At 35.8% G+C, this 27,032-nt stretch overlaps 1 protein-coding gene across 1 annotated transcript in view; it reads left to right on the top strand.

The window, feature by feature from the left end:
* VPS50 (VPS50 subunit of EARP/GARPII complex) overlaps positions 1–27,032 on the top strand; it is a 129,838-nt gene that overhangs the window by 6,159 nt on the left and 96,647 nt on the right. The window contains exons 2-9 of the mRNA XM_081244658.1: positions 1,596–1,664; positions 15,160–15,282; positions 17,973–18,044; positions 20,200–20,253; positions 21,058–21,128; positions 21,903–22,020; positions 22,104–22,139; positions 23,289–23,371. Of these exons, the coding sequence (XP_081100784.1) occupies positions 1,596–1,664; positions 15,160–15,282; positions 17,973–18,044; positions 20,200–20,253; positions 21,058–21,128; positions 21,903–22,020; positions 22,104–22,139; positions 23,289–23,371 (626 nt within the window). The remainder of the gene's footprint in view (positions 1–1,595; positions 1,665–15,159; positions 15,283–17,972; positions 18,045–20,199; positions 20,254–21,057; positions 21,129–21,902; positions 22,021–22,103; positions 22,140–23,288; positions 23,372–27,032) is intronic.

The raw sequence follows: 27,032 nt of genomic DNA, 5'->3' as shown, positions 1-27,032 counted from the left end.
GTCATCCAGGTTGCTTGTTAAAATGCAACTCCTGGTCCTAATCTAGAAATACCTATTTATTAGCTCTGTGGTGGGACCTAGAAGTTTTATGTGGAAGTTTTATGTTTAAAAACTTCCCTGGGGGCTTCCCTGGTGGCGCAGTGGTTGAGAGTCCGCCTGCCGATGCAGGGGACACGGGTTCGTGCCCCTATCCCGGAAGATCCCACATGCCGCGCAGCGGCTGGGCCCGCGAGCCATGGCCGCGGAGCCTGTGTGTCCGGAGCCTGTGCTCCGCAACGGGAGAGGCCACAGCAGTGAGAGGCCCGCGTACAGAAAAAAAAAAAAAAAAAAAAAAAAAAAAAAGAAAAAAAAAAACTTCCCTGGGTAATGTTGATGGAGATGATCCATGAGCATTACTGAGAAATAGTGTTTCTTTGAAACGTAAGATTTAGGAAAACTTCATAGAGGAGTTCTGAAAGTGGAGTATTGGTTTGGTTTCTTTAGAGGGTTGTGTGTGTGTGTGAGAGAGAGAGAGAGAGAGACAGACAGACAGACAGACAGACAGAGAGAGAGTATGAGAGAGAGAGAGACAAAGAAGGCTGGGGGGGGCGGTATTCCGGGGATAATGGAAGATTGGGGATGCGGTAGAGCACCTTGTCATACAATATTGTAGCTCTGACTGGTGGTATTTTATAGTAGGGAAGAGAAAATACACACCTCTATAATTTAAAAATGAGCAAGTTCCACTCTAAGACCCAAGTAATCAACCTAAACATAACATATATTTTGGTTACCAAGGACACCAAAGAGCCAATATAGAGTATCTAAAGGACAGAAACTTGACAGTAGCATAAATCTCTCCTCAAGTTCATGTACCAGCTAATTTTGCTTATAGACTAATATTACAGGGAATTTAGGTGTCTGCTTTGAATAGACTATGTTAAAAAGAGGCTTTTAAAGAAAATTTAAATGGCTGACTTCTTTCTGTCTTGATAACTTGCCCTGGTACAAATGAGACTTTCAGAATCCCTCATTTGATGTGAATATAGAAAGTACCAGGTACTTTCTTTAAAGAGCTAAAGCAGTGAGATGTGAGATTTAAGTCTCAATTATGTAGTATAAATTGGGTGCATTGGTGAGAAATGATAAAATCTAGGGATTACTTATGTATTAACTAAGCAATTATCATTATTTAAAAATCTTTGGTTAGCTCAGTCAGTTGGTATATTATATCTGTGGGTCATAATGCTTGGACCTTTTTACCGCGTGCATTTGGTCATGATTAATAGATAAGTGCTTTTATAGAATGCTTTTTGTCACCCAAGTTTCTCTTTGTTGTTTTTGAATCATGGTTAAGTTAGACTTCAACCATTAGGTATAAAGGTGCCATATAGTAATTTTATTTTAAATTTCCAAAAGTACATCTTTACTTGATTTAATAATAGTATAGTACTATATGTGTTGTGACAATTGTTTTTAGAAACATATGTTCTATCTATTTTAAAGCAGGAAAATTTCTGTTTTTAAAATGGTGATTTCTATTTCAATAAGTATATTCTATCATGTTACAGTTCTGCAGCACAATTAAAATTCCTTTTATGTTATTTTTTTTTAAGGGTCTGAAAAGTCCCCCAGAGAGCCTCAGTGATGTTGGTGCCATTGAGAGTCTCCGGGTCCCTGGAAAGGTATTGATCTACATGAGTGAGAGTGACTTTTCACTTCCTTAAGAAAATATTGTTGCCTTTGGATAATTGATTCACAGAAGCTTTTCCTTCCCACAGGCAGATGGTTGTTATGATGAGCTAGGTAAAGTTTTATAATGCAGTAGGCTTGGAGCTTGTTTTTGCTTTCATTACTCATTGGGATGCAGTATGATTCATTATAGTGAAGCAGAAAATGCGAAATAGATAAATTTAGAGTTTATTATTGTATCAGATTCTTTGCCTGAAAGCAGTGATATATCTATAAATGAAACTTATTGATTCATCTGCTGTAATTTGGATAAATAAAATGAAATGGCTTACTTTTTATGCTGTAACACTGAGCCAAAAATCATAGTAAATTATGTTTTTGTTATGGAGCAGAGATTTTTTTTTATTTTATAAATTTATTTATTTATTTATTTGTTTTTGGCTGCATTGGGTCTTTGTTGCTACATGCGGGCTTTCTCTAGTTGCAGCGAGCGGGGGCTCCTCTTTGTTGCAGTGCACGGGCTTCTCTTTAAGGTGGCTTCTCTTGTTGCAGAGCACGGGCTCTAGGTGCGTGGGTTTCAGTAGTTTTGGCACGGGCTCAGTATTTGTGGCTCGTGGGCTCTAGAGTGCAGGCTCAGTAGTTGTGGCTCACGGGCTTAGTTGCTCCGTGGCATGTGGGACCTTCCTGGACCAGGGCTTAAACCCGTGTCCCCTGCATTGGCAGGTGGCTTCTTAACCACTGTGACACCAGGGAAGTCCCTGGAGCAGAGATTTTTGAGTAAGTAGCTAAAGCACAGCTTATGCTAAATTGTAGATATCTTGGATTTTAATCCCCTGATATTCATGTGAACTTCGCAGTCTACAAATTTAATAGGTGTCATTTGAAAGCTAGCTGGCTTCCCCTCAGGAGAAATATGAGCCATTGTTAAATAAATAAATCCCCGCTGTCTCACTCTCCGGGGCCTCGCCACTCACAGCTGCCTCCATGTATAGCAGCTGTATCGCGGATCAAAGCCTGTTTTGAATGTCTACTCTTGTGATTTTCAATTTGAGGATCATATTTGAAACTACTGTTTGTTTCCTGTGTCTGGCAACTTAATACACAGGGCTTTTTTCTTTTGATCAGCAATCATACGGCCTCTTATCACACCTCAGTGTCAGCTGCTTAGGATTATGATTTCTCACCTCTTTGAGGTGCCTTACCCCCTAAAGTGAATTTTGTATTTACTGCTTAGCTTTTATATTAGGTCAGATACAAATATGATAAAATTCTAACCAACGCTTTTGCATGAAATGGCTCAGAAGCTATAAAGAGGCATTTTGAATAGTTTTATATAATTTTAGAAAAGACTATTGGATGTGATAAAATTGGGAACTAAGAGATAACCATAAATCCTAATTGACAGATAATTCTCTGTACTTCTTTGACTTAAAAAAAAGATTATCAGGCATTATGAACATGCCTTGAAGTAGATTGCATTAGATGTTTCAGAACCAGAGTAAAATTGATAAGTGAGCCTCTTTAAAAAATACATGAATGTATTGCATAGGAACTTTCTGTTGTCTTTAAACCATGAGTCCATGATGTTTTTCCAGTAGTGGTAGGTAGAGAATTTATAATGATCTCATTACATAGTCTTCTTACTGACTCCACACCCTCTCCCCATCAGTGATCAGTGGTGTATACTCTTTATTTTTTTTTTTTAAAGTTTATTTTTATTTTTTAATTTTTTTTTTAAATTTATTTTATATTGGAGTATAGTTGATTAATGCACAGGGAATTCTATGCAATATTCTGTAATAACGTAAATGGGAAGAGAATTTGAAAAAGAATAGATACTTGTATATGTATAGCAGTGTATACTTTTAAGATGATGGGCTCTGGCTAGAGAGGCCAGTCTGGAATCACAAGGTCAGCAAGTGTAAATGGTTCAGGTGATGATTAAGCCTAGGGCAGTGGGCTGATTGATACACACTAAGAAGCTAATTTAGTTAAACTGTAAAACAGCTAATGGTAAAATTAGCATCAATGCCCTCAGCTTAAATTTAGCCTTATACTAAGAAAGCCTTATGAGTTTTTTGCATCTATTCTCTCTGTGCTCTCTCTGGAAACATCTCAAGTACTTCAGGGTGAACTACTCTGGGTGGTTTTGAGAAATTGAATTGCTGGATCTGGAGCGTGGCAAAGCTCCAGTCAGTAGATTAAGTTTGATGTGGTTGAAGTTCACAGTCAGTATTGAAACTAAGAATTAAGAAGGCTCACGTTCAGAAATTCCTTACACAGCATAGCTTGGTATAACTTGAATGCTGAAACATAATGCTGTGTTTCACAACTTAGATGTTACTTTATAGTTAGGTCATACATATAAATTTAATTTTCTCTAAAAATTCTATAGCTGTTTATGGTGACAGGTGTTAACTAGACCTATTGTGGTGATCATTTTGCAATATATGCAAATATCAAATGATTATTTTGTACACCTGAAACTAATATACTGTTGTACCTCAATTATACCTCAATTTAAAAGAAGCATTATTTTAGCTTGGATTCCCCTGATATTCCAGTGGGAAAAGTAAAAAACAAACAAAAAATCAATTTACACTGTTTAAGTGTTCAATGTAAATACTTGTATAGAGACGCTTTTAAACATTAATTCATTTAATAGCTCTATCTCTCAAGTATGGGTAGAACATTTAAAGAAAAGGCATATTTCATCTTCAGGAATGGACCCATTTCTTTTTCCTGTTCTTGTCATCATATTTTTCTAAGTTGTAACAAGGAATTGAGATTTCATTGGGGTTTTCAAGAAAGAAAGTTTAGCTTGGGTGTTACATTAAAAGGTTCTTGTATAAAGGATAAGTAGGAGGGAAATATTAAGATGGAGCATATGAAATGGCTTTAGATTAGAAATGGTCTACTATTGGCGAATTTCATGTGGTTCGACTCATTAGGAAAAGGAGGATAGTTAAGGAGAACTGAAGAAGGGAATCAGGTGAGCTTGATAACCCAGAAAGTACTATTGATTTTTTTTTTCTTGAGAACTATATAAATTCTGAGTGGGAAGAAACCTTAGAAGTCATCTGGTACAATTTCTGCATTTTAAGAGGAGATGTGAGTCAAATAATAATCCATATACTGGAAAATTGGAATTTTGGTGGAGAAAATAGTACAGAAAGTTAAAAAAAAAAAAAAGAAAGGATTCTTTTCAGAATTTGCTATAGGAAAGGAAACTTTGAGCAGATTAAAAACATCTTAGCTTAAATAGTTCAGAGCCAAGGTCAATGGTGCCCAAACTTTGCTGCATATTAGAATCACCAGTACCCAGGCCGTACCCCAGTCCAATTAAATCACCGCGTTGGGGGTGGAGCCAGGCATCGGTAGCGTTTAAATATCCCCAGCTGATTCCAGCGTGGAGCCATGTTTGGGAACCATCGGCCAAGCTGAGGACGCGGTGAGGAGAAAGAACAGGAATACAGGAACCGTTCTAGATAAAATTTTGGAAGTTTTATTGACAATTTTTGTGGGAAAAAGTAGAATGAAGAGTTAGTGATGACCTAGAATTTCATTCCTGGGAAATGGATTCTGTTGTTTTCAAATTAATGGGATTTTCATGCAGAGGTAAGGATATAAGAAATTAATCTATATTGTATTTACTGACTAAACTTGTTATCCATTTAAGGAAATGTATGTTGTTTGAATTATGTGAAAGATTTTTAGATAATTTAATTGGTTACAGAATTATGAAGAATTAAGACCAACATTTGTTATATAATAATTGTAATAGCCACATGGTTGGTAGTTATAGAACTTATTGGGACTGTGTTTGAGAGGATTTGTTGAATCCCGATTAAAAAATAAAAATATCAGGACCTTATAAATCTATATCTTAAGTAAACTTAAGTAAACATCTTAAGTAAACTTCCCACAGTGCTTCTATAATGTTTACATATCATAAACCTGAAAAAAAGTACTAATATGGATATTGTTTATGAATTTTTACTGAAATACTGCCTTCTGATATTATTCTTTAAAGATAAGGGGTTTTTTTGGTTGGTTTTGTTTTTTAAGGCCTTGACTTTACTGACTTGTAAATACAAATAGGATTCAGCTGCGTTTACTCTTGCATGATTGGCTTAACTATGCCTTTGATTTTCTTCATCAAAGAAAAATATAGGGTGAGGAGACAAAAGAAATAGCAGTTGCAGTCAAAACCTGAAAATATATTTGTCTAAATATAAGAAGTATTTTTGTTTGTATACTTAATTTATTCCATAAATATTTATTGAGTACCTACTTACTCTGTAGCATTTCTATTATATAACAGTTTGGGAGTTTGGGCAGAGTGTTTTCTAGCTTTTAGAATACTTCTGTGAAGTAAGATAAATGGATTTGACTGACTTCTTAGAATCCGTGAAAAGAATCCTAAAACCACACTAATTACAGAGCTTTATTTTCAGAACTTTACCAAAACATGAGGAAAGTGCTGGCATAAGAGCCAAGAGAGCTAGGTTCAAGTATTGACTTAAACATTCAGCTTATTTTATTTTAGGTGTTGGGGGTAGGAGTATATTAATTAATTAATTTTTGCTGTGTTGGGTCTTCATTTCTGTGTGAGGGCTTTCTCTAGTTGTGGCAACTTTTCATCGCGGTGCGCGGGCCCTCTCACTATATCGGCCTTCCTTGTTGCGGAGCACAGGCTCCAGACGCGCAGGCTCAGTAGTTGTGGCTCACAGGCCTAGTTGCTCCGCGGCATGTGGGATCCTCCACAGACCAGGACTCGAACCCGTGTCCCTTGCATTAGCAGGCAGATTCTCAACCACTGCGCCACCAGGGAAGCCCAAACATTCAGCTTATTAAAGGGAAGTCATTTTAATAGCTTTGTGCCCCAGCGTGCTCATCTGTGAAGACATGTGATTAAACGAGATGATTTTTTTTTTTTTTTTTTTTTTTTTTTTTTTTTTGCGGTACGCGGGCCTCTCACTGTTGTGGCCTCTTCCGTTGCGGAGCACAGGCTCCGGACGCACAGGCTCAGCAGCCATGGCTCACAGGCCCAGCCGCTCCGTGGCAAGTGGGATCTTCTCGGACCGGGGCACGAACCCGTGTCCCCTGCATCGGCAGGCAGACTCTCAACCACTGCGTCACCAGGGAAGCCCGAACTAGATGATATTTAAGAGCCCTTTTAGCTCTGATATTTTTTTTTTTTTTTTTTTTTTTTTTTTTTTTTTTTTGCGGTACGCAGGCCTCTCACCGCTGTGGCCTCTCCCGTTGCGGAGCACAGGCCCCGGACGCGCAGGCTCAGCGGCCATGGCTCACGGGCCCAGCCGCTCCGCGGCATGTGGGATCCTCCCAGACCAGGGCACGAACCCGCATCCCCTGCACCGGCAGGCGGACTCCCAACCACTGCGCCACCAGGGAAGCCCAGCTCTGATATTTTATACTATCTTTATTGTAATATTTGTAGGAGAGAGATGACAAAAATACAGTCAAAAGGATAAACTGATGAGTCTATTGCTATCTGATTTAGACAGGATTAGTATTGAAATTTATGACTAGGAGACTTTTTTTAGCTTTAGTGATTGGGATAAATCACTAAATTTCAATTTAGGATTATGTTTCATTTAAGACAGGTGTCTTCTGCAGGTGGTACCAAGAGGGACTCTAACCATGGATCTGCAGAATCATTTAGACTTTTTCTTAGGAATTCATGGCTAAAAATATTTAACTGTGTTCTTTTTAACCATTAATGAAATTATGCTTCTCTTGGCTTCAGATGCTTTGATATTCTTAACCCTTCTTTCGTAGCAAATCTTAAAAGATCATTTAAGCAGTGCATTTGGCAATCATTTATTGAGCCAGGCTGTTACTAAGTTTTGAAGATGCAAAGAGGTACAAGATTCTATTCCTACCTGAACCTGAGTAGGAGAGACAAGCAAAAATAGATAATTGCAGAGGAGTATAGTAGAGGTCTATACTAAGGTATGCACAGTGGTAGCACAGCTAGGAGAGGATTAGGGGTAGGTAGACGTGAGTGCGGGGTCTTCTAGGGTTGGTGATTAATTTGTTTTAGAAAGATAACTAGGGTACAGATAGATATTTGAGTGGCAATCCTAGACCAGGATACTGATTAAGAAGATAAGAGTATGAGGTTTAGGAAATGGAGAAAGGTTAAATTTGAGAGACATTTTAAAAGTAGGATTTAGGACTGAGAATTTTATTGGATGTAGAAGGTGTAGGAATTGGAAAGCCTGGGGTCATTAGACACTGGGATTGAAGGTGCTGTGTCTTTTCTCAGAATAGATAGTATTTCTTCTTTTAAGGAGGGGTCTGATGAGGTGTTTGAAAACTAAAAAACAAACCAGAAAACCGTAAAGACTTATACACTGGACTTTTCTGTCTGTGCTTCAGCTTATGTGTCTTTTCTTCAGCTTTAGCTAGACAGGGATGTGGCAAACAGCTTGATATTTTTCACTTGAGGTTGAGAAATTTTTAAAGATAACTTTTAAAATAATTTATATATTTGATGTCTCCAAAGCTATTATCAGTGTTTTCCTTTTCATAGAAATAAATTTAGGAAAATACTTGTTAAAATAGTATGTTGAATAAGAGGAGTAAATAAAAATATTTGGCAGAGTATCAAATATGAAAGTTTTGCTTTCCAGTTTTGTGATTTTTAGTATGTGTTAGTAATTCAGTACATTTCCATGAATAAAATCAGTTTTCCTTCAAGATCTGTTTCTTTAAAAACAAATGTGTCTATTTGGAATGTTGTTATTTTGAAGAAAGGATTAAAATACATTATTTTTATCACTTAAGTATAAAGCTGGATTAAAATAATGCCACTTTAATAACCTTTTATAAAAATCTTCTGTAAATCATTTTGCTGAAACCTCCTTTCAAATTGTAACCCTAGTAATATTCCACTAGATGGCACTGAGAGCCTGAAGAAAAACAGGGTTGGCTTGAAAAGTTCTGTTTTATTTAAAACACACACACAAACTGATGAAACGGCTGCTTTGATGGATTATTATTGTTCTGGTGGGATTTTAAGAAAATGTGCCATTTCCCCAAATAATCAGACATCTGCCAATTCATTATAAACGTACATGGTATATATATAGTTTTAGGGTGTTTGTGATCTTGAATCCTATTTCATTTGGAAACAGAAAACCTGTTTTTGTTCAGTGATTTATGATTTTTATCGTACTGATTGCATATTGAAAACTTCATGTCTTTGTTCTTTAAGCTCTGTGTAGTTTTTGGTAGATAAACATTTTTTGCTCTCAATTAGAGCTCTAATAACTTCAGTAAGACTATGGTTTCTGTTTTTAGAATAGCCATTTTTGTTGACTGATGAAAGATGCAAACAGAAAAATAAAGCTTTTGTCTTGGCAAACCCAAATTCATGCTTTATAAGAGCAAACTTTCTTCCTTTACTCCCTTCCTTTCTCCCTCCCAACACAATGAATTCTGCATTTATTCCGGTATATAATGTGAACTATGGTCTAATAAGCTAAGTACAGAGATGGAAGTTGGTTTGCATTTCTTTTTTTATTCTACTATGCATTTTCTTCCGGGTTTTGAAACCTCACTTGTGAAATGAAGATTTTTGCATTCATCTTTTTGTTCGAATAAAAACCTACTACTGCAGATGATAAGTTTCCAGGCTGTTCTGTGGGTTTAAAAATGAAATTCCTTTGAAAGAGAATATTGAATTGAATAATGTTAAGGAGAACTGTTAAGCCGTCACAACTAACTTTTTACATTTATAAAAGTGAATAAGATTGAAAGTCTGAGCTTGGGTTGATGTTTTTAATTAGTGTGGTATTTTGGGTAATTTGAAAGTAGTCATTAAATATAAAATTTGCAGTCTTTCTTTTCCCTCCTAAACTTGAATGCATTCCCTTAAGAGGTGAACTCTTAAGTGGGAAATAGCTTTGTAAAATTATAGCCTGGTTTCTTTAGAAACCATAAATGTATTGGAAATGTTTTATAACACCTTACACTTGAGGGCTCTAATTGTTTTATAGAGTTGACTCCCCAGTTCTCATATAACCTTTTGTTGTTACGTTGAGAGGAAAAATGGCTCAGCTAAAATCAAAGATGTTGGCTTAAATGTTTATTATGATTGTTTTTCTTTATTTTTCATAAAGTTACATTTATAATATGCATTTTTATATGTTTGTTCACATAGCTTTATCTTGGAGATGATCAAAATAGAAGAATAGGATAGGTAGTATGTGTTATATGCAACCTTATAGTGTATTGTGACTGCTGGAAAAGACAGCCTCTAAAGTATTGAATGACTTCTTCGTTATCTACCAGTTTTCCTAAAATATTCCTGCTTGGTTTTTTATGTTAAGAAAATATTGAATGTTTATGCTTACTTTTTGGTTACAGTGTCTGGCACAGTGATATGTGTTAAGATATTTTTAGTAAAGGAAAAATATGGTTTTAGTATATATAAAAGTGTGTTGAATTTTAAAAACATCTCTCCCCCATGACATTCTTCTGCCCTGTGGGAAGCCATCCTCTATTCCTTAATCTGTTCTATGCTTTCCCACTCCACTGTTTTTACTTTTGCTTTGCTTTATATTTTGGAACCTTATTCCCCCAATTTCTAATATTTGAGATTTTACCTTTTCTCATATTCTCTGAATGCCACCTCTTCCATCAGATGTGAACTCACCATCATTTGATGCCCTTCATTTTGTTTGTATTTCCTTTATGTTCTGCCTTGCATCGTCATTGTTTATTCATCTAACCCCCTCCTATTACCTCAGCAGCTGTTTGTGGGAAGATTTGTATTTTACACATCTTTGTTTCTGTATGACCTAGTACAGAGAATTTTTACATAGTGGGAATTTGAAAAGAAATTGTTAAATTAAAATATATGACTTGACCGGCAAAGATAATACTAGAGCTTTGACAATAAGCAGGTTATTTCCTGATGATAGTATGGGAGAGAGGTTTGATTTGTTCTTTTTTGACATTTGTACTTTTGTTTTTATCTCCTTTACATTTAAACTCATTACTTTAATTGTAGTTTTTCTCCAGCTTTAATTCTGGGGTGATGTTCCTGTACTTTTTAGGTGTAGTTGATTACCTACCATCAGCAGGCAAGTTGTGGCACATTTGATGGTCTGTAGTTGTTGACATATTATTTTTGGATTTTCAAAGTTTGCAGAGCATTTAGAGCACTATTATTTTTTTGTTTGTTTTGTTTTTTTTTTGTTTTTTTTTTTTGCTGTACGCGGGCCTCTCACTGCTGTGGCCTCTCCCGTTGCGGAGCACAGGCTCCGGACACACAGGCTCCGCGGCCATGGCTCGCGGGCCCAGCCGCTCCGCGGCATGTGGGATCTTCCGGGATAGGGGCACGAACCCGTGTCCCCTGCATCGGCAGGCGGACTCTCAACCACTGCGCCACCAGGGAAGCCCTAGAGCACTATTATTAATGATAATATGTATTTATTAGTTACTATGTGTCATAAACTTTACTATAACAATTCTTTAAAATTTTTTATTAATATAATATCAGTCCATAAGACTGAAATATTTTATTACCAAACATTGTTAAAGCATCTAATCTTCTTGGTAACTTTTAAAAACATTACATATTTTAATATGGTATAAGGAGTTTCATTTGTTATTCTATTCCCTTGATTGTGCCTTTAAAATTTTTTTGTAGGAAATCTTTTGTTCATTTTGTTTATGTAAAATTTTGCCTCATACATTTATATTGGCTTGCAAAACTGGTTCTCTTTTACATGAAGAATTATGTATTTTTGTACATCTCCAATCCTAGAAAACCAGTTTATATAATGGCAAAATTATGGAGTAATTGTTTTAAGAATATGCCATCTAGCTGTTTCTGTTTATTTTTCTAATTTACATGCATAAAATATCCCTATAATCATTTTACATTTATTGTTATTTCTAGTTAGAAGAAAGAAACCTTTCCTTAAGAGTTTGTGGAAAATTTTGACTATCAAAACAAGAACATGTTGTCTCTTCCTTTCCTTTTGTTCATATATTCCTTTTTTTATACAGTTCACTGTGTAAATTAATTTTAGTTTGATTCATGATTTTTATCTACAGTGTGCCTTGGCACTTTGGAACGTAATGATGGAGAATGAGGAGAAACCTCAGCTCTCAAGAAGTGTGTAATCTGATCGAGCTGTCAGCACTAACAGCGATGAAACGTTTAGAGAATGATTGGGTAGCAGCAGAGTCTTACAGACAACCGGTGCAGTGGGATTAACAGGAACACGGTGATTGGGATTCTAGTCAGAATGGAGTTTGTCCGAGTTCAGATGTATGTTTTCACACAGGAGCCACTAAGTTGTCTGAAAGGAGAGGGTATTTTATAGGGATATGGTGTTGGGCATTTGTTTTTGTTTTTGAATTCTGCTTTGTGTGCTATGTTTCTTTTCTGCCTTTCTTTGTTTTCTCTCTCTCCTTAGTCCAGGTTACTTGGAGTGTCAAGTGTTACATGTCACTTCTTTGAAATTATATGAGTTTGTCTGCTCTCTGTGATATAATTGCTTAGTTCTCTAGGAAGGAATGGCGTTTGACCTTTTTATATGCATATACAGATTGTACTTTTTTACAGATTCATCACACTTGTGAAACGTGCACTTGTGAAATATTTATAAATGAAATCATGCTTTCCCTTTGACATTTTTAATAACTTTGGATATTTGTTTCACTGTCGTTTTGAGTGTGTGTGTATGTATGTATGTCCTTTACAGGTGAAAAAAAACTAGGCATGAAGAGACTAAGTAAGTTGTCCGAGGTTAATAACAGAGTTGCAGCTAAAACCTAAGTGTCTTTACCTTTAGAACAATCAATTAGGTTGTATAGGGAGAACAGCATGTAGTTACATGCCATTGGCATTTACACATTTGAGATGAAAGTGCTCATTCATTGCAGTCTATTTGAATTCCTGGCTTGTTTCATATCTGATGGTTTTCATTCTTAGCAATTTTTGTAATCTTCAATTTTTTAAAAAATTTATTTATTTATGTATTTATTTTTGGCTGTGTTGGGTCTTCGTTGCTGTGCGAGGGCTTTCTCCAGTTGCGGCGAGTGGAGGCCACTCTTCATTGCTGTGCGCGGGCCTCTCACTGTCGCGGCCGCTCCCATTGTGGAGCACAGGCTCCAGACGTGCAGGCTCAGTAGTTGTGGCTCATGGGCCCAGCCGCTCCACGGCATGTGGGATCCTCCCAGACCAGGGCACGAACCCATGTCCCCTGCATCAACAGGCGGACTCTCAACCACTGCGCCACCAGGGAAGCCCTAATCTTCAATTTTTTGGGGAATAGTACCAAGTACATTTATTTGCTAGTGGTGCTATGGAATTGCTAGGGAGGCAACATTGCTGTATCCTCACTTGGACTTTATTCCTTCCCTCAGCTTGCAGCATCTGAAGCTGGTATTTCAAATGCCTATGACCCTTTAGGGAAGGAGATTGCTAGGAATTTCTCATCTCGTTTTGTATTTCATGTCTCACTGTCGATTCAGATTTCCAGTGGATGCAGGGCGATTGCCTGTGGATAAGCGAACTAGTTGGGAACTCTTCCACAAATGGTGTGGGTTTAACCCATGTCTGTTAAACCTCTTCAGTGCCATTGTCCAAGGTGCTACACAGATTAGTGGGTTGTAGATAAATCCCCACCGAAATACAGCTCCACTGTTAGGATGCTGGATTTCTTAGTACACTCATAGTATCTAATTGCATGCTAAATCAGTGATGGCTGTCTTTAACCTTTTTTTTTTTTTTTTTTTTTGGTTAGTGTATTTTTATAAGTTGAGTTTTGGTACCAAAGAGGCATTTTCTTTTTCATGCACTTTTAATTCCGCAGGTTTAGTTTTTATATGACTTTGCCTTCTCTTTTCAATTTATTGGAATTTTAAATGTAAACAGTTAAGTATTCTCTTAAGTTTCAGATTTATTGCTCCAATATTTTCTTTTAGCTTGAATATACTATGAGGAATTTATAGTAATAATTTTATCAATTTAAAATATAAATTAAAATCTAAAAGATACATAATCTAGGCTCTTTTTTATAAATGAAAACTAGCCCTGCAATAAAACAATCTAGAGTTATCTCTATTTGGAAAATATTGTCCTCAAATTAACCATATAATTTTTGTGTATTTAATTAGTGATGATTCATTAAGAATTTTTGTTAAGTATTATGTAAAATGATTTTAAATACTAGTTTCTTTTTTTAAAAATTTACTTATTTTTTTTGACTGTGTTGAGTCTTCATTGCTGCGCACAGGCTTTCTCTATTTGTGGCGAGCGGGGGCTACTCTTCATTGAGGTGTGCGGGCTTCTCATTGCGGTGGCTTCTCTTGTTGCAGGGCACGGGCGCTAGGGCACGCAGGTTTCAGTAGTTGCAGCTCGTGGGCTCTAGAGCGCAGGCTCAGTAGTTGTGGCACACGGACTTAGTTGCTCCACGGCATGTGGGATCTTCCCGGACCAGGGCTTGAACCTGTGTCCCCTGCATTAGCAGGCGGATTCTTAACCATTGTGCCACCAGGGAAGTCCCAATACTAGTTTCTTTTTGTGTACTTAAATGTATTTGAGATTAATTTTAATAAAAAACTGAATGACTAAATTATATGTCTATAATAATGTCTTGATTAATGAGTGTGTCAGAGAGTGGGTATCTGAGTTATTGAAATTTTCCGTTTAACTGAAGGTTTATCCAATTATGCAGTGAACTTGCATAGGATAAGGATGCTGACATTAGGGGTAGGGATTTGTCTGTTAAGCTCTTTTTTTGTTGTATAAATCCATAGAAGCCCCATACTCGATCATTAGAAAGCAAGCATTTTATCAAACTCAGAGCTTTAGGTTCATAATCAGTTCATTAATTGTACTATCAGTATACCTTGAAGGAAGCCTCATGGAATTACAGAGCTAAACTTGTGAACCTTTTCTAGACATAAAATTACAGAACTAATCTTGTGAACCATTTCTGGAACCAGTATTTCTTAGCCAAGCAGTGAGATTTTCAGCAGAAGGAAGGATTTCTGCTGTTCAGGGTTCCAATACTAATTGTGACCTGAAAGTCATTGAGATGTACACTGGTTATCTGTGGTGAGAGAGATTTAGAACATTGTTAGATGATGAAAATGTATATATGTGATATGTATATATGATAGATATTAGGTAGTCTCTTTGTTTTTTTCTGTGTTAAACATCTAAATTCTTCCAGCTACTAGTTGGCATGCAAGGAATTGAAAATAAAATCTAGATCTTCAAACTGGCTCGTTTTTCCCTCCAGTAGATGGGTAGTTTTTAGTGTCCGGCTGTTTACTAATTTTCCATGAACTTTCCTGTTTTCTATTAGTATGTCTCCTTGGTCAGAATGTTTCCTGGGAGAATTGTCAGTGTTAAGACAGATGATTATTTATTTCCATGCAGATAGAATTATAACAGTTACAAGTACTATAATTGTGGTTTCCTTTCCCTTAAAGGAGGAATTCCGAGAACTTCGAGAACAACCTAGTGATCCTCAAGCTGAACAAGAACTAATTAATAGTATTGAACAAGTGTATTTTTCTACGGACTCATTTGATATTGTTAAATATGAGCTGGAGGTAAAAAAAAATCATTAACCTATCTAAAGCCTATTTTGTTCAGTGACTTAATTTGTGAGTGAGATATGAATGCCTTTTAGGGGCATTGTAGTTTTTTGATGCCAGGACTGGTCTATGATGACCATATTGTGACTAAATGAACTATCAGCATTGTTTAAAGACAAGAGTATTTTTAAAAAGGTAAAATTAAGTGCAGCTGTAGAATATTGGTCCAGGAAACATTTTTGTATTTTTGGTTTTTAACTCTTATCACACAATATGTTCATATGCTATCTCTATCTTATTTTATGTTGGCAAAATATGTTTGGGAAAGCTCTGAGACTTTTAATCATGAAAGTATATTTACATAATTGTTTAGTCATAATCAATACCCCATGCCTTACTTTTTTTTTTAATTTATTTTTTTAACATCTTTTCTGGAGTATAATTGCTTTACAGTGTTGTTAGTTTCTGCCGTATAACAAAGTGTATCATCTATACATATACATATATCCCCATATCCCCTCCCTCTTGTGTCTCCCTCCCACCCTCCCTATCCCACCCCTCTCTATCCCACCCCTCTAGGTGGTCACAAAGCACAGAGCTGATCTCCCTGTGCTATGCGGCTGCTTCCCACTAGCTATCTATTTTACATGTAGTAGTGTATATATGTCAGTGCCACTCTCTCACTACGTCCCAGCTTACCCTTCCCCCTCCCTGTGTCCTCAAGTCTGTTCTCTATGTCCATGTCTTTATTCCTGTCCTGCCCTTAGGTTCTTCAGAACCTTTTATTTTTTTTTTAGATTCCATATATATGTGTTAGTATACAGTATTTGTTTTTCTCTTTCTGACTTCACTCTGTATGACAGACTCTAGGTCCATCCACCTCACTACAAATAACTCAATTTCATTTCTTTTTATGGCTGAGTAATATTCCATTGTATATATGTGCCACATCTTCTTTATCCATTCATCTGTCGATGGACACTTAGGTTGCTTCCATGTCCTGGCTATTGTAAATAGGACTGCAATGAACATTGTGGTACATGTCACTTTTTAAATTTATTTATTTATTTTTGCTGTGTTAGGTCTTAGTTTCTGTGCGAGGGCTTTCTCTAGTTGTGGCAAGTGGGGGCCACTCTTCATCGCAGTGCGCGGGCCTCTCACTATCACGGCCTCTCTTGTTGCGGAGCACAGGCTCCAGATGTGCAGGCTCAGTACTTGTGGCTCACGGGCCTAGTTGCTCCGCGGCATGTGGGATCCTCCCAGACCAGGGCTCAAACCCATGTCCCCTGCATTAGCAGGCAGATTCTCAACCACTGCGCCACCTGGGAAGCCCAACATGTCACTTTCTGAATTATGGTTTTCTCAGGGTATATGCCCTGTAGTGGGATTGCTGGGTCGTATGACTTCAGACTATACTACAAAGGTACAGTAATCAAGACAGTATGGTACTGGCACAAAAACAGAAATACAGATAAATGGAATAGAATAGAAAGCCCAGAGATAAACCCACGCACGTATGGTCACCTTGTCTTTGATAAAGGAGGCAAGAACATACAATGGAGAAAAGACAGCCTCTTCAATAAATGGTGCTGGGAAAACTGGACAGCTACATGTAAAAGAATGAAATTAGAACACTCCCTAACACCATACACAAAAATAAACTCAAAATGGATTAAAGACCTAAATGTAAGGCCAGACACTATCAAACTCTTAGAGGAAAACATAGGCAGAACACTCTGTGACATAAATCACAGCAAGATCCTTTTTGACCCACCTCCTAGAGAAATGGAAATAAAGACAAAAATAAACACATGGGACCTAATGAAACTTAAAAGCTTTTGCACAACAAAGGAAACCATAAACAAGACGAAAAGACAATCCTCAGAATTGGGGAAAATATTTGCAAACGAAGCAACTGACAAAGGATTAATCTCCAAAATTTACAAGCAGCTCAGGCAGCTCAATATCATAATTGTTTATAACATTGGCATTTTACATTTATAAGAACTTCAAAAAAAGTCAGAATAGTAAAATTTGGGTTTTAGATGAAACCAATTGCAGTATGCATACGTACTTCATATGCAGTACATACAGAGTTAGTACCCAACGTATTCTGAAATTTCATCATCAGTTGACTGAGACTTGAAGTCTAACTTGGGAGTTTCCCATCTGCACAATGGTATGCATTTTTGTTAGTTTCCATACTATCCTCCAGAGTATGTATAATCCAGAATGTACTCCAACAACTGTCACTATCACACTGTAGTGCTTAGTTACCATTCATAGTATTTCAGAGGGGAAATATGTTTTGAGTTCTGTCCTGGACGAGTAGGGATATATGGTCACTGGTAGAGTGGGGGATAAGGGTTAGGACTTTCTCTCATTCTCCTGTTGCAGGTTGTGGAAGCAGTGTTTCCCAGCTCAGGGGCCGGAGTCCCGGTGGTGGTGGGGATTCCAGGAGGTTGGAGGTGGCAGCATTGGAGATAGCAGGGCTGGGTGAGGGATGGAACTTGAGTACCAGGGGCTTGGGTAACAGAGATATAAGCTTTTGTGTCTGGAGTCTAGTGGGGAGGTGGGGAGGATGGGAGGCGTGGGATGTAGCACCGTTTTGTATGTGCAGGTTGTAGTTCCTAAGTCAGGTGTGCAGGTAAATGAAACCAAATTAAACAATTGATTTTTTACTCTTTATTTATGGATTTTTTTAGAAGCTCCCTCCTGTTCTCAATTTGCAAGACTTAGAGGAGTACAGAGACAAATTAAAACAACAGCAAGCTGCAGTAAGTAAAAAACACATTTCTGACAAAACTGTAAATGAAACACAACAGAGAGGTGTAACGTTTGCAGGTTTTATTGTTTAACTAATATACTAACATTTTAAACAAATCTTATTATTTAACATGACTTTGACTCAAATGATACATTTATACTTATTCAAATTTATTGTCTATTCAGTTTCCCTCACATTACCTTGATAGATGTACTTCTCGAACTTACAGTTCTTTCTCTGGAATCCTAAACGTGATCAAAGAATTTTGAACTTTTTTTCAGATTACTAAGTACCTTTTTAGATTACTCCTTGTCATGCATGCATGACTTTCCTACCCATGGTTTTGTGATGGAGCTTTCTTATCTCAGAATAAAGGCTCCCACTTCTAGTTGAAATAGGTCCAAAGAGATTACAGGGTTAAGATTCAGAAAGTCTGAATTGCTGTCACTGTTAATTGTGTGATGTTGGGCAAGTCACTTAACCTTGCTAAATCTCTTGTTTCATCTGTGAAGTAATGGGTTGGGCCTGCATTTTCTCTAATGCTGTAAAATTCTGTGATTTTGTATTTTCCTTGTGTTAGGCTGAATTCCTTTTATAAAACTCAGACTGTACTGTAGAAGATGAAATAATGGTAGTAAGTGGTCTTATTAATTTTTTAATACTGAAAGAGCAATAGTAATAAATTTAGACATTTTAAGGTATGATCTTTAATAATACATCTGACAAATAAAGGAGGATATACTTCTCTTTCTTTAGTGTTACACCCAGATGTCTCTGGCTGCTTGGATCTCCCTGGGGGTAGCAGCATTGGTGTGGGGAAGGGCCTTGAGCACTAGAGGGTTGTGTGGTAAAAATATGTTGTTGTTTTTGGAGAATTAGAGTTCAGTGGATGGTGGCACCTTTTGCCTTCTCCTGGTTTCAGCATATTTAAATATGTACTCCTCCATCTCTGTACTTTATGTGGTAGTATTCTTTTGGGGATGAACCCCACCACAAGGGCCGTGTAGCACAGTGGCCTTTGGAATTTAATCAACCTGGCCTTGAATCCTGACCTGGCAGCTTACTAACTGTGGGTATATTACTGCTATGCTTAAGATTACTCATCTGGAAAATGAAGCATGTAACCCCTTTCAGTAGATTATCATAAGTACTAATTGAGATAATGTAGGAAAAGCAGTCAGTACCCTGCCTAGCACAGTGTAGACTAACAGTAACTACATGGTCTATTTAAAACAAAAAAATGAAAAACCCATAACTCAAAAAAAAAAAAGGCAATGACCCAAATAAGTAAATAAATAAATAAAGTGATAAAAAACCCCAATTTGGTAAAATTAGGTGGGTTTCTGTCTGTGTACATCTATACACATTCATATCTATACAAATCTATACAAATTCAGAGCAGATTAAGAAAACATGAAAGAATTAATGCAATCTTTGAATGTATGTGTAGTGTTTTGTTCTCAGTTGGCTTGGGGAAGGGGATACAGTTGTGTTTCTTGAGCAGATATTCACTAAATACCATTGGTGTGCCATGCTTCATGCTGGACGTGGTACCTCTGTAGTGTAGTCCTACAGGGACCCCTGAAATTGTGAAATAAGAGCCTCATGTTCAAAATCATTATAATTCTAACTCGCATACGTTACCATTTTTCATGGAACTGACCAAGAAACCTTAGGTATCTTCATAGCGCTCCAGAAAACACGTTTCCAGTTTTTCAGAAGTAATGGGCCAAACTGCTGTTTGTCTTCTTACACGGTACAAAGGATTTAAAGGGTGTTCTGTTTCCCAGATAGAATTTCCATAAATACAGTAGATTAAACATTTATTTATCTTAACAAGTCTATCTTTTTTAAAGCAAATCCTGTACCCTTAAAGATGGTTATACTTTTGTGCATGTTAGTTAAAGCAGATACTCATGTTATTAACCATAATAATGACCACATGTTGAGTTTCTATTAAGGACCAAGTACTGTGCTACATGCTATACCTCTTGTACTAATTTCATAGCCAAAGAAATGTATGTGGCCATAGCATGCCAATATTTGCTGTAGAAGTTATTAGGAAGACCTATGGAATATTCTTGCTAACATTTTAAATGTAAAATGTAATAGGAAGCATGAGGCTTTTTCTTTTATTTCCTTTGTTTGATTGCATGTTCTTATAGGTCTCTAAAAAAGTAGCAGATTTAATCCTTGAAAAACAGCCTGCTTATGTAAAGGTAGGATAACATTTGTTATTTTTAATAGTAAAATATTAAAAATGTTTGAGTGACTTATACTTGGAACTTGAAATATTTTAATTTATTCTTTTGTCTATAGTTTATAGCAGCATATTAACTCTATTTGGGTTGTGTATATGTATATTTTTTTCTCTCATTTGGGGAATTTACCAAACTGCAAGAAGTGGAAGAGTTTTTATATTTGATTCTAAAGTAATCTATTTGGTTTTCCTAACTTGAAGAGCCAATGAAAATTGCTTCAGCGCACTTTGTAACTCATAGATCATTAATGATGACTGCTCAGTCTGCCTTTAAAATATGATAAAATTGGAACTGTCTAGCTGAATCTGCCCTTTCATCAGGAAATAAGAGACTTCAAAATCCATTGAAATATCTAACTGTTCAAATGAAGACATTCATTGTCAAAGCATCTTAGCAAACAAATCATATATGTCATATCCTTGATTACCTCGTGAAGTTCTGTTGGATAGAAACATTTAAACGGATATATTATTAGTATTTATTTACACCCATCTAAAGAAGTTGGATCTAGATTTCCTTAAAAACAATACTGCCTAAATATTTTGTCACATGCCATTGTGAAAATCCATTGAAAGTGGTTATTTAAAATAATTTTGTGGAAAAATATACCAACAATGTTCAAGTTCAGGTATTTTTGTTGCTACTTTGTTTTCCAAGCAGGCTTTTCTTTGAAGCCCACTGAAGTTTTTTTTAGAGAACCATACCAATAAGAAAGAAAAATAAAATGCCTCAAACAGTAACCTACACCTAATCTTTCCATAGGAACTTGAAAGAGTTACCTCATTACAGACAGGTCTTCAGTTAGCTGCTGTTATCTGCACAAATGGGAGGAGGTATTGCATTTGATGATACTTTGTTCAAGCTGAGTAACGTCTAAGAGAAACTCTGAAACTGTCATGGAAAATTGCTTTTTTTTATGATGATTGCGGTTTATAGAATGCCATTCATTAACTGAACATATATAATGGTCTAAAAACTGCACTACGAAGGTCTGTGAGAAATGTCTTTAAATCTAGTTATGGGTTAAAAATATTACTGTTTTTGTGTTGCTTAAATCAGTGCTTCTCAAACTGTCTTTGGTGAAGGACCAGTCTTTTTTTTTTCTTTTTTAATTTCCAACTTGTTACAGATTATTGTTTTTGTAAAATGCAATAAAAACAAATTACTAGGAAAATGAATTTTAAAAGACCCAACCAAACACATACAAAATAGTCTCATTTTTTCTATTATCAGATTCATCAAGCATAAAATTATTGTGTCAACTTTTGCTCTGTGTGTTTAAAAAATTTTTTTTATTATTAGATTCATCAAGCATAAAATTGTTTTGTCACCTTTTCTTCTACATGTTTTTAAATGCTTATTCTCAATTTCTGTACTTTTTCTTGTGGTAGACCAGTAACAGTTTGAAGATTGGTATCACACCACCCACCATGCTTCAAGTGATGCTGGTTTAGTTTGAGCCATTGAATAAATTTGTCAAACAGTGCTCACAGTCCCCAAATTTAAGAGCAATTCAGGATACTATTTCATTATTGCCTAATTGTTCTGTGTGGATAGTGTTCTTATTATACTAGAGAAACTTAACTATTTATTTTTCACTTTTACAGACACTTGAATATTGCAAAGGAAGGTTTTACTCAAGCTAGTTTAGGCCTTCTTGCAAATCAAAGGAAACGTCAGTTGCTGATTGGACTTCTGAAATCTCTGAGAACTATAAAAACATTGGTATATACAGGTTACTTTTTAAAAATTAAAGCTTAATTTTATGGTTGAAACAGATTTTACCTTTTGATTTATGTTTTTTCCAGCAAAGAACAGATGTCCGCTTAAGTGAAATGCTGGAGGTGAGTTTACAAGGCTTGGAAATTTGGTGATCCTAATAATATTAAATAGAGAATTATTGTGAAAAAAATTCAGATGTGCATTTTTCTCAAATTGGTATATGGTATGAAGAGCATTTTTAGACATGTAAAGGAACTTGCTCTAGTGCATCTTTTTCTATTGACATGATATACTTCATTTAGAAAAAATTATTGGGGGAAATGTTCAGTTTGTAGCAATGTGGGAGTGTTAACTTCAATATCTTTTGATTATATCTGTGCCCAAATAGCAATGAAATTATCTTTTGTGTCTAACATAAAGTAGTGATTTGAGGAGTATGTCATAGATTAGTTATGTTTGGTGTCTCATATATTAATTGATTTTCTGAGTGAGCCATCTGTTTTCTGTTTGATGCTTTCTTAACATTGTCTGTATACTTTCCTTATAAGATTCACCAAAGCCTAATATATTACGTGTTTCCCCATAATACTCGAGCACCTTTGGGTAGGTACTTTGTCATCATCTCAGCATCCCCTGTGGTTTGAATTGCCTTTGTTGAATTTAGATTATGAACTTAAGGAACTTTTTTTTAATGATTTTCTGTATAATCACTGTATTACTTCTAAACTATTACCACTAAAACTAGGGTTTGAGAAATCCATATGAAAAATTCATTTGGCATTAAATTACTGTTTAGGAATATTTGGGGCCATTAATGAATATTTCACTTTTTTCCAAATTTATTTGTTTAAGAATATTTATGGATTTATGATAGTAGAACTGTTGAATGTTGATTACAAGTAGAATGCATACTGTTTTGGAACATTTTATATAAACATTACTGAAAGAAGAATGTTAACAGTTAAAGAACTCCTTCCCTCTGAAGCAGCTTGTACTTCTGTATAGGCTTTATCTACATGTCATGGTCTCAGAGGGCTATTACTGTGTTTTTAAGGGAACAGCATATTTTTTTCATGGATACATTTTAGGCCTGGAGGTAGTTGCTTTGTTATATTTTACTATTTTTCTGTTGTTTGTATTATGATCCTTATTTGAGAGGAATTAAAATTTTCTGGTGCTGTAACTTTGGATAGAGTATGAACAGAGATTTTTCTTTTTCAGAAGCTTTAAGAAAAATGTTTCCAGCCTAATGACTTCTGTTGTTGATTCAGGAAGAAGACTATCCAGGAGCTATTCAGCTGTGCCTGGAATGCCAGAAAGCTGCCAGCACTTTTAAACATTATAGTTGCATAAGGTAAGGTGATGTAAAAATTTTAAAGCTGACTTTATTGTCAATTTTTATATAGGAGTTCTGTAACATACAATGTTAATAAACACTGAACATTAATATTAAGTGCTACGTTCTAGTTTAGCCTTCTTATTTGTAAATGAGCAGCACAGTAAAATTATAAATAACAATTCTTAAGGTTTGAAAGATCAGACACTTTCTAATCCTGTTTCTTGTCACCTCATTGAAACCCTTTTTCATATTTTTTCCAATCTTATTGATTTCATTTTTATGGAGTAGTAGAGAATAAATTCATCTGTTCATGTCTCCATTGCAGCTCTTGGGAATTCTTCCTCCTTAACTATGCCCAGCTTATAAATATTGAGAGTTCTGTTGCAGTTTGCTTTTCAGATCCAGATGGTTCAATTGTTGGCTCATCATGATAAGAATTCTTTTGGACAATTTAAAGTGATTTCACTTTATGTAGGAGTCATCTTTGTAATATTTAAGTGATTATGTATTTAATGTATTATATCTTCTGTTTATTTATAAAATGTACAGTGTAAAAATAGCTACTGCATCCTCTGCTCTTAGTTCTAACTTAATGGATTTTGGTCTGCTTAAAATGAAGGTTTTGCATTAGTTGTGACAGTACCTTGAGGAATCTCTAATCCTCAAGTGTAATTTCCGCCATTCCTCTAAAAGCATCAAAAATAAATATAAAATCTAGGGAAAACAGTGAGCTTGCCAAGGAAACCCAGTTTCAAGTTAAATTCATACTTATCCTAGAATGTAGTCCCTTAGTCTCCCCTGTATGGAGAATCTGGCACTCAGTGAGCAGGATGCACTGATATTGTAGATGTTGATTGCTAGTATCTGAAAAAATAAAAGGATTATGATAGAACAAAACATTAATACAGCTTTGGATTAAATTTTTTCTTTTAATATACTCTCACATCATAGGTCTGTGCTGGGTGTAGAATAACTAGGTATTTTCCCCCTAGAGATGATATTTTTTTTTCTTTAGGATTATGCATATTGAAGCGACTACTTTTTATTTGATTAGGAAGTGCATAGTTGGGTAGTACCAGTAATATTTTGATTTTATCCATTTTGACAGTGATTAACTGTCACTATTAAAAACTTGATTATGTCATTTATACTTATTAAGTTGGGTGAATAGTGAATTAGCTCTAATATGTTGAATATATTTGAAAATTTCTAGCAAGGCCTTCTGGCTCCTGAAGAAGCATAGCGCTCATTTAGTTCATTTCATGGTGATAAATCTGTTAGAATGAGAAAAGCTTATTTATGATTGGCTCAAAATGCTTCAGGCAGTTATGTATTTACTGTGCGTTTATTATATGCTTGGTGCTTTGTTTTGGAATTGGCTGTATAGTGATGAACCACATATAATGTAATCAGTATAATCCATGGTTTTCTAGAGTGCTTAGTCTATCAAGATGGATTTGGATTGAAGTAGGCCCAAGTGGAATGGGGCTTTATAGAGAAGGAAGTTGAGCATACGGTGGAAGCGTTGGGATCTAATTTTCCTTAGGGGGTCAAGACTAAGGAGGACCTGAAGGAGGTGCAGGAGGGGTTAGCTAAACCAAGGTACGAGGTGTTGTAATTATGAGATTACGGGTATCATGATGAAGTCTTTGCTGCAGAGATGCCAAGCAAACTGAGGACGAAAATATCTATAGCATTTATAACAACAAAGAAATCAGAGTTGACCTTGTTAGGGACAGATTTGGTTGAAGTGTAAGTGTAGGATGAGGAAATTTTATATGGAGGAGAGATGTGGAATTGAGAAGGAGCAACCTGAATGTTTGAAAATCAATGCAAAAGAGTGAGAGGTTAAAAATAAGACAGAGAACATAATAATAAAGCTTCGTAGGGATTATTGGAGAGATTGACTTCGAAAAAGTCACCATTCTATTATAATAGGAAAGAATGAGTGTGGAAATTTGTTGGCAGGAGATTGAGGGTGCAGGTGACACGTTGACACTTCATTTTTTCCATTAATTAAAATTTTTATTTTAGGTTTGCTAAAGTAAATATCTTGGTGAGAGTTAACTATAAAAAACTGAAAGAAATCCTTATCTGGGCTTTTTCAAGTTAGCGTGAAGTGGCTTCTAAGCACTTTTTCATTTTTATGTATATAGTGATATGTGGAGGAGTTTTGATAAAAAGTTTTGATCAAAAAGATCTGTAATGATTTAAGTTAATCATTGTTTTATTTTAGATAATACGGTTTATAAGCGGCATGCTGTGTTTACATATGAGTCATGCATGCAGTAATAAGAAAAGTTTGTCTTATATTCTGAAAATAGGTAAAAATACATGCACAGATACATTAAAATGTCCTAAGGAATTCATTGTAGTGGGATTTTATCTTAGGCTTCCTGGAAATCTGTTAGAGTTGTGTTTTTAACTTGGTGATTTAGTGACAACATCAGGGTGGCTCCGAAAGCAGAGCTGTTAGTTGGAAATGCTTGGTGGTGAGGATAGGCCCTCCACCAGCAATTCTTCTCCCCCACGTAGAGCAGTGTTTCCTTTGCCTGCCACCATTCATCCTGCCTGACCCAATCCCCTTCTCCCTTCACCTCTTATTTCACCCGTTAGCTCCTAGTTGGGAGAACGTAGGTTTGTTCACTTCTTGTAGATAATGTGATATAGGAAATAGCAATAGAATTAGTTGCTATGTGGGACAGATTGAGTCCACAAAAATGAAAGGAATTTTATTCTAATTTCCTTTTATTTTTGTCTTTATTAATTAGATGCCCCTTTCTTATTCTATGCATTTATTTTTGTTTTGCTCTTTTTCCTCTGGTCTTCTGAATACAATCAGTATTGAACCTGTTCTTGAGCTCTTTCATTGGGTCTGTTCAGACATAATTCACCAACACTTTAAACGTTCTTTTAATTTACCTGGATCTGTGGAATTTAGCAAAGGCAAGATTCAATCTTTGCTTGGACCTGAGTGCATCAGGGTGAAAAGTCATTTGACACTCTGGTAATCATAGGAATAGTCATTTCCAACTGAATTCACACTCTTATTTTCTTTAAATTTAAATGTATTTAAATATATTTTTATTCCTGTTGATGGTTAGAGAATCAAGAAATATATTCTTTTAAAGAAACGTCCTTTAAGAGAATCATTCCATGATTCTGAGCGTTTCTGAATTCTTGTGTGGTGTTTCTGTTTTTTTGTTTTCATGTTGCAGGCAAATTCATATGTACAGTGTATCTACTCATGCACTTCTTCATTTTTCTTTAGTAGATTATATGTTCCTCTTTTAATACCTTGTGTCTTCCTTGAGATGTGCTGTGTTTCAGCATCTTTAGTAAAAGATACTGTAACACCAGTTTTGTTCGCTTTGATAACTGACAGGGTCCATTTTTACATTATTTGACATTTCTTGAGTTGATTGACAGAGAGTTATATAGTTGGGATTTACTGGGAATAAGAATCAGAGTGTGTTTATGTTAAAATACGTCTGAATGAAGCATTTAATTTCTTTATCACTTGACATTTATCTAAATTAGTTTCAAGAAAAGTTATTAAAAGTCAGAACTTCTTTATTTTTTAAAATTTCATTTGAAAGAAACTACTGGAATGTACCTGAGAGCATGCTGGATTATGCTCTGAAAAGTTTGTGTACCAACTGAACTAGTTTGTTGA

This window comes from Mesoplodon bidens (assembly GCF_964165515.1).
Source record: "Mesoplodon bidens genome assembly, chromosome: 9".
In the NCBI taxonomy this organism is placed as follows: Eukaryota; Metazoa; Chordata; class Mammalia; order Artiodactyla; family Ziphiidae; genus Mesoplodon; species Mesoplodon bidens.
This window is presented reverse-complemented; position numbering and strand designations above follow the sequence as displayed.